A 7,779-nucleotide genomic window follows, 5' to 3' on the forward strand; every position below is an offset into this window, starting at 1 on the left:
CCAGCTCTTCAGGTGCTGCGTGGCTTTGAACTGCACCTCTAACTGAGTGGGGTTAATAATATCTGAACTTCAGGGTGTGCAGCAGCTATTTTTGTTAGAACTGTTGTACAGACATCAAGGTCTTCAGCAGAATTTCATCTGAAGAGGAGCTGGAAGATGTTCAGCTAATGACCAATGTGGGAGTGGGGAGCTGGGGGACACCTGCCTCAGCTCAGCAGTGCCACAGCACCTTGTGGGCAGCTCCAGACGATCTCAAAGCACAAGTTTGCCCTGTCTGGGGCTGCAATTTTAACACCCAGCTCTACGGACATCAGAACAGCGAGTATTGCTGTACTTTTAAAGCGTTCTGGGCGGGATGTTTGCTATGGAACGTGCTTATGAATAAGCCAGCGGAGCAAAGCACCTGGAGCATGACCCGCTGTGACACTGAGGGACACGGAGCTCACGGGCTGAGGGTTGAACCAGCCCCGGCACAACCCACCCGGTGGGCGGGTCGGCCGCGTGCCTTCCTCGTGGCCCGGCGGGCGGGGCGCAGCTCGGAAGTGGTACCGGGGGCGGCTTCCGCAGCGGTTCGTTCGGAGCGGTTCCGCCATGGACGGCTCCGGCCCGGCCTCGAGCGCTGTCGGGCGGCCGTTGACGGAAGACGAGATGGCCGACGTGAAGAAGGAGGCGAGTGCCGGGCCGGACGGCGGGCGGGAGCCGGTGCGGTGGGAGGTGGAAGCGCCGTTAGAGCGGGCGGGGGGCGCCTCGCAGCGCGGAGTTCCCCGGCGGGCAGCAGGGCGGAATGGGGCGGAATGAAGGGGGCGGAGCAGCCTCCAGACACGCGGAACTTCCCAGGGCCGGGCTCTTCCCCAGAGCCCCGCCGCTCTCCGTCCGTCTTAGGGTAGAGTAGAAGTGCGGGTAGTTAAGGCGGTATCGGCAGGTGGTTGCAAGGACAGAGCTTAGCTTAGTTTCTTAACAGTTTTATGTGCACAGCTTTTCCTTTAAATGCTGTGTCATAGGTTGTGAGGCGTGTTTTTCGAGTTACTGCTTGCTTCTGTGGAGCCTCCAAGTGCAATAGGCAGCATCCGGTTGATGCCGCAACAACACAAAAGATGAAGGCAGGACCTACTTACATATCACGTCATGCATACAGGCTCGTTTAAATTGATCTGTGTTAGTGACTGAGTTCACGGTTTCTTCTCCCAGCAGTCCATCAGTATCCCTTCAGCCTCTAATCTTGCATCCCATATAGTAATTGGAGGACTTGATGGAAGGCTGATATGTAGTAAGAGAGAACTTCAATTTTAGCACCAAAATGCAATACAGTAAATCTGACTCTAGAGACTCTCCTATCAGGGAGGTTCATTGCTGCTTTGTTATGTGCTCGCTTGGTTGCTCCGAAGTTGTTCAGGTACCTCTGATCAGGCACACTCATGTGAGCTGTGGACCAGGCCAGGTGCTGGTCTTTCTTCATGCAGGCAGCACAGCGATGTTCAGAGCTTGCAGGGCAGGCGTGTGTGAGCATAACAAAAGAAACAGCTGCTTGTCCAGCTCTCAACTAGATTAAGTGGCTCACAGGGCAGTTAGGATATCAGAACAGATCCAGCTTAACTGTTGTGAGAGCACAGCTGTAATAAAATTTAAACTAACATTTAAACTTTTAGCCAGGCTCCTGATACCTTCTCCCTACCATTTTGTCACATCAAAGAAGACTTAAAGCAACTGCCCAGACTGTCACAGGAGTCTTACACCCTTTTCTGCACAATGATCTGTGAGATAGAAAAGTTGCACCATCAGAAATCCCACATGTCTTATATGACAGTGTACCTCAGAAGGCTCTTACAGAGATCTAGGGTAGACTTGTTTAAAGGAGAAATTACAAAGGGTGGAATCTAATGTTGGAGATCTGGGAAGAAGGCAGTGAGACATGCAAGAACACTGATATAGGAACGGGTTTTTAAAGCTCCTGTTCTTCTGTGTTGACTCTTTCTGTTCCTTACAAACTGCTCACCTGCGTGGACAGTCAGGGAAATTCAGAACTGATGCACATCGTGTAGTGTAAGGCATGGTACAGGAAGGTGTTAGTCAAAACACAGTACTCTTCTTTTGAGTAACAACTTGCTTTATACTTCTAATACTGAAGATTTTACTGACTCTCGTGTCTCAGAGTTTGTTGATCGATCCCTCATGGTGGTAGGAAGTGGTACGAGAAGTGGAAAAAATCAGTGTTGCAGGCAGTATTTGTAGCACAGCTTGCTGCAGTTGGACACTTGAGGCGTGTTGCAGAGCAGGTGGATACAGCAGTGCTGCCCTTCTCTGTTCTTACCAAGTCAGTTAGGCCAGTGCCCTGTCCAGCACAGGAAGCTGGATCAAGTCATCATCCAGTTGTGGAACTGGATCCTCTCACTACCAGGCTCAGAAAACACGTAGGGACAGCTACAGCTGCTGCGTGCCCGGAGCCTGAAGGAGCCACCCGTCTCCAGCCGCACTGTTATGCTCTGGTTTCACATTGAATTCAGTCTGACTATGGCAGTTTGCTCCAAAAACCTTCCCTGCTCATCAGTGCACAAGTAAAGCAAAGAGTCTCTTTCACGTTGTTTTCATATAATGTAATCTCAACAAGCTGGAGGAGGTTTTCTTCAGGAAAAAGCCATGATTGTTTCTTTCACCACTTGTATGTAAAGCTTTTTTCCCCACTTCTAGCTCTCAAATTGCTTTTTCTTTGAATTAAATGAGGAAAATTTGATGGAAGGAGGTTTTCTTTCACACTGGCAACTTTCAGCTAGCGGATCTGGCTTGTGTATTTCATTACAGTGAAAACTGTTGGCAAGGGAAACTGCCAGTTCTGTAGTATTATGTAAAATGAAAGCCTGTTTTTCAAGCAAAAAGGTATCATTTGTGACTCATCTTCATAGAGTAGTGGATTGGTTCTTGAAATCAGAGTTGGGAACGAGGCATTAGTTCTGTTTTGAAGTTAACGTACTGATTAAAATAAGAGGAATATAATCTCTATTTTGAAGGTGCTTGTGGTTGTGTGAACCCTATGAGCAAGGTAAACAAAGGTTGCTTTATGTTCTGCTACGTGTGTGAATAAATTCTTCCTTATAAGAGAAGGCACGTGATCTTCCAAAGGGGAATTCAAAATAGTAACATTGGTCCTGTCAATTACCTTTGAAATAAATTGGTATTTGTGTTGTCATTGAATATGGTAACAAAAGATTGTTCCTGGGAAACCATGCTCTGTGTGTGGTGGGGATCCATATGAGGTGTTACGGTGCCCAAAGGTTCTTAGTGGCACTTCAGTTCTGTGCTCAGAGGAGGGCTCTGCTTCACCTTGCCCAGTAGCAACTGGCTGCCTGCTGGGCTTCTTAGGCCTTGGGTGCAATCCCCTCCCAGGGGTAGACTTGCATCTTTTTTCCCCCCTTCTCTTCTCTTTGCTGGTTATAGAAATGAGTTAAGCAATAGTTGACACTTGTTAGCTGAAGTTATGCTGTAGGGGGTAGCGCCATTTTGCTTTGGCCAGTCATTAGAGTTGTGCTCATTCCCATGGATTGGTACCACACATAAGGGCTGTGCAGGTTGCTCCGGGTGTTTGGTATAAAGTCTTAAGCCGACAGAAAGCAGATGGGTACAGGCAAAAAGAAGCCAGTCAGTCTGTTTGAAGTAGGTACGTCTGTTGAAGGAGGGGCATGTATTGTGGATACCAGTAATCTGCAGGTGAACCTGTGTGCCCAAGTTGTCTAATGCAACTTTTAAACAGTAAGTATATTCATACTGTTGCTCTGAGACTGGGTTTACTCAACCTACAGAGAACATTGATAATAGCAATGCTACTGCTGTGTCTCTTGGATACAAATGGTGTAGAGATGTGACAATGTAGACAAAATGAGTGGTTGCTATTGTGTTTCATTGGTCTAATTGTTTTCATTTTGTTTAGTGACAGTTCTGGAATGTGATAAACACAGATGTAGTGAAGTATTTTTAGTGTTTGCCTCCATTGGTTAACATGCATTAAAACTTCTTAGGCCACTCAGGAAAATCAAGAATGCTTTAGGAAAACTTCTTTTTTCCTTTTAAAATAGATGCATGGAGAAAATTCTCTGCTGAATAACATGGTGGCATCTTTAAACTGTTTTATTAACCTGTAAATCACAGAGATTTTCAGTGTAGCTTCTAAATAAATTGAAAGATTGACTAATGTCAGTTGGTTTTGTTTTTCAGGCTTTAGAGAGGATGCGGCCTTACTTGTGTGACAAAATTATAGCTGAGAGACACTTTGATTACCTGCGTTCAAAGAAAATTCTCACTAGAGAAGACACAGAAGAGATCTCTTCTCGATCTTCTAGTAGGAAAAAAACTGGGAAGTTATTGGACTACTTAGCAGAGAATCCAAAGGGACTGGATGCTTTGGTGGAATCCATCAGGCGAGAAAGAACACAAAACTTTCTGTTACAAAAGATAACTGACATAGTGTTGAAAGTCAAAAATGAAAAACTTGAAGCTCTCAAAGGTGAGAAGTTTATAATAATGTACTGTAAGGTAGAAGTTTCACTTTGAGGAGCTGTGAAACAAAAGTCCCACAGTTGTGTGTTCCTTATTACAGATTATTTCATTATTTTCAGTTTAAAATCCTGGGTGTATATATTGCTAGCTTTACTTCTTTATTATCTGAATGTGCAGTAAATAACAAATCAGAAAACAAACTCAGGAAACAACTGTGTTATGTGTTGTTCTAATGAATAAGTTTGTTTCACGCTTCAGTTTTACTTTCCACAAGGTTCTAATTCAGAACTCAGAATAGGTGTTTATCTTCCATCTTGCATTTCTGTTCAAGCTACTTGCTGCACTGGCAGGATGCTTTGGTTTTGTTCAACTTTGCATCTTAGCAGAAGATAAGTCTGCAAACACAATACGAGGGGGAATTCTCCTTCTTGCCTCCCATCTCAGAACTTAAAATTAGACTGTTAATCTGTTGCTTCGTATAGACAGAAGTTTTGTTGACACAGAAAACTTAAGTAGCTGTATGTACTCACATTTGAAGGCAGAAAAAGAAAGTATGAAGCTTCTAAACCAAAACCCTTACTTCCTCTTCCACACCCATAAATAAATAAGAAGGAAGAAAGTATATTTTTAACTCCAGAGATGAAAGACCTGAATTTTTGTCTGGCTTTAAGTGTAGCAGTTGTCAAATGCAGTTTACTTTGAAGTAGAACCGTGCAGCTGAAGCTTTTCAAAAGCTGGTTTGAAGAATGTGGTGAGAATATTCTATCCAAAGGTAGGTCAGAGGGCTGGAGTGACTTGCTAGAGCAGAGCTTCAATTACAGTGCACCATTATTAACTAGTAGCTGATACAGGGGAAAACTTTCATATGGTTGACTAGATGATCTGCTTGTATTTTCCAATTTGATGTGACTATTGGAATGTCACAGGTAAGATGAGGAGGACAATCTGCTAAAAGTACACCCAGATGATCTTTAATGACAGTTTTACCAGTGCTAACTCAGAGCACAACTTAAAGGATGCATCCTACTGTCATTGATTTTGTTCTCTGCTCTTTGTTCCAGGTCTAAGTTGCAGCACTTGTATGACCTCACTGTATGGGGGAACAAATAATCTTTCTAGATCATATTCTGATGAATCCAATTTTTTTGATAAAACGAAAGACAAAGAATCTACTCAGATGCACAATCCAGAAGAAGATTATAGCACTGCTGCGTTTATGTCTGCTGTCTCTCTTCATTCAATGAATCTACCTGTTGCAGAGATGGGGAGTGCTGAGAGTGCAGTTTTGTCAGTCACCCTTCCAGGCCCTGGAGACCCTGGTGCACCCCCTCTCCCTCCAGAGCTTCAGTCAGAACAGCAGGAACCGTGTACCAGTTCCAGTGACAATTGCTTTTTGCCTTTAAGATCACGTTCTCTTCATCCACAGTGAACTGACATCTGTCTGTTCATCCAGAGGCTACTGAAACTGAGTTTCAGTCTTTTAAGGATTAAAAAAAAAGTTTTCAGACAGTTAATCTGGGTAATCAGAGGAAACAATTGATGCTATTTGATGTTTTTAAAGAGTCTGGGGTTTTTTTGTTTTTTTTTTTTTTTTTTTTTTTTTTTTTTTTTTTTTTTTTTTTTTTAAAAATTTTTTGGTTTTTTTTTTTTTTTTTTTTTTTTTTTTTTTTTTTTTTTTTTTTGTTTTGTTTTTTTTAAAATGACTCTGGCTGCTTGATTTTGTTTTTCCTAAAGAGTTTGGTTGTTTGGTTTTTTTTTTTAATTATGGTCCTACACCAGCAAAAGTTGGGTATTTTTTGTTCTCCTTTTTTGTTGTTGTTGTTTGCTTTGTTTTTAAACCAGTATATTTAAGATACAGCATTTAGTTGCAGGTACTTAAGCTGCAGCTACAGAGTAGTAATAACAAATGCATTTTTCTTCATGTTTCTGTGGTGAGTGAAAAAGCAAGGGGGTGGTTAAGGAAAGCATTGAGTGTTGGAAAGTAACATGCTGAACTAAAAGCTTAAGCTCACATGCAGAAAAGCTTAAATTCATGTGCTAAATTAATGTGTCCTCCATATTTCTGTGTAATTTGCAAAAAAGTATTTTCATCTGGGGAAAAAAGAAAAAAACTAAAATGATCTGGCTAAATCTGTAGCTATGCTTATTCGCAAGACGGCTCTTAATTTTCTGGATTTCCTTTGTCCTGCCAGTAAATTCAAAGGTGTTCAATATCAAAGTGATTTTGAGCTAGCAAGTTTACACCCACAAGCCCTGGCATGTTATTATTGTATGCAATTTAGAAATTTGTGATTTGAGATGCACTTTAAATACAAATTCTCATTAATTTTTAAAAAGGAAAGTAAACCGCTGTAAACTCATGTGGGCTGTCGGGAAGTGTTATTGTATAATGCTGTTAAGGACTGAGGCTTGTGTGTTTTGTCTCACTGGGCGAGTACAGGAGTCTTGTGGCAAGAAAGTGTCCTTAACTGAGAGATTCTTGGAAGTGTTGCACTTAAGATACCTGCTCTTCAACACAGACACGTTTACGTTTTGAATTGTTTAGAACTGAAGGCATTTAAACTCTTTGATCATGGGAAGGTTCTCGTATTTCTTAACATGATATAATGCAATATTCCTCTCTCACTCTGTTTTAACCGTTTTAAAATTACTAGGCAAAGACAAACTCTTCCTTGGAAATGTGTAGTTGTGTCCTGTAATGCTGCACTACAAAGTGATGCTTTCAGTATATCAAAAGATAAGTTTTGTGTCTCTGGCTTTAAATTCTTTCGGTTTTCATACAGCTGTGTAATTCCATTCAAGACAAAAGCCAGGTAATATACCTGAGTTGTGTTCTCCTTTTGTGGAGACAGGCCTTCTGCAGGACCTCAGTATAGTCTGTAAACTTTCGTTTCATGTTTGCTTTGCTTTCAGGAGTAGGTGAAAATAAACTGCAGCGTTCAATTGCAGTCTATATTCAGTATGTGAATATCTTACATTTGTTAAAATGTGAGCTTCTGTTCATGTATTTATAAAATCCTTGTCTTTCTTGTAAACATCTGAGGACGTTCAAGGTGGTGAAAATGATTCTAAGTGAAACTCATCAGTACAGATGGCACTCTGGGATTTAATTAACTAAATATAAGTAAAATCTTGTTCTCTAACATGAAATTGAGGATAGGTGCAAGTCTTTCCTTCCTTAACTTGTACTGCAGTTGTACATACTCAGGATCCCTAAAGGATCGTGTCTAGGTGTCCGTTTGGTTGCTGTGTACCACTTGAAGAGTCGCATATGTGCTCTCAAACTTTTTTTTT

The 7,779-nt window shown here is 41.9% G+C and overlaps 1 protein-coding gene across 1 annotated transcript; it reads left to right on the plus strand.

Annotated features, from left to right (window-relative positions):
- The first annotated feature begins 415 nt into the window (after nucleotides 1-415).
- On the plus strand, nucleotides 416-5,983 carry BCL10 (BCL10 immune signaling adaptor). Its single transcript, XM_015870181.2, has 3 exons — nucleotides 416-669; nucleotides 4,204-4,492; nucleotides 5,547-5,983. Exons 1-3 carry the CDS (start codon nucleotides 592-594, stop codon nucleotides 5,912-5,914), a joined length of 735 nt encoding a protein of 244 aa, XP_015725667.1. The 5' UTR covers nucleotides 416-591; the 3' UTR covers nucleotides 5,915-5,983.
- Nucleotides 5,984-7,779: the final 1,796 nt, after the last annotated feature.

The sequence above is a fragment of the Coturnix japonica genome, chromosome 8 (assembly GCF_001577835.2).
Source record: "Coturnix japonica isolate 7356 chromosome 8, Coturnix japonica 2.1, whole genome shotgun sequence".
Lineage (NCBI taxonomy): Eukaryota > Metazoa > Chordata > Aves > Galliformes > Phasianidae > Coturnix > Coturnix japonica.

Bases quoted from the DNA above. Each gene is read 5' to 3' on its own strand.
- BCL10 (XM_015870181.2), top strand. From the start codon at position 592: ATGGACGGCTCCGGCCCGGCCTCGAGCGCTGTCGGGCGGCCGTTGACG. The intron at 670-4,203 runs GCGAGTGCCGGG...TTTGTTTTTCAG, and splicing joins TGGCCGACGTGAAGAAGGAG to GCTTTAGAGAGGATGCGGCC. The intron at 4,493-5,546 runs GTGAGAAGTTTA...TCTTTGTTCCAG, and splicing joins AAAACTTGAAGCTCTCAAAG to GTCTAAGTTGCAGCACTTGT.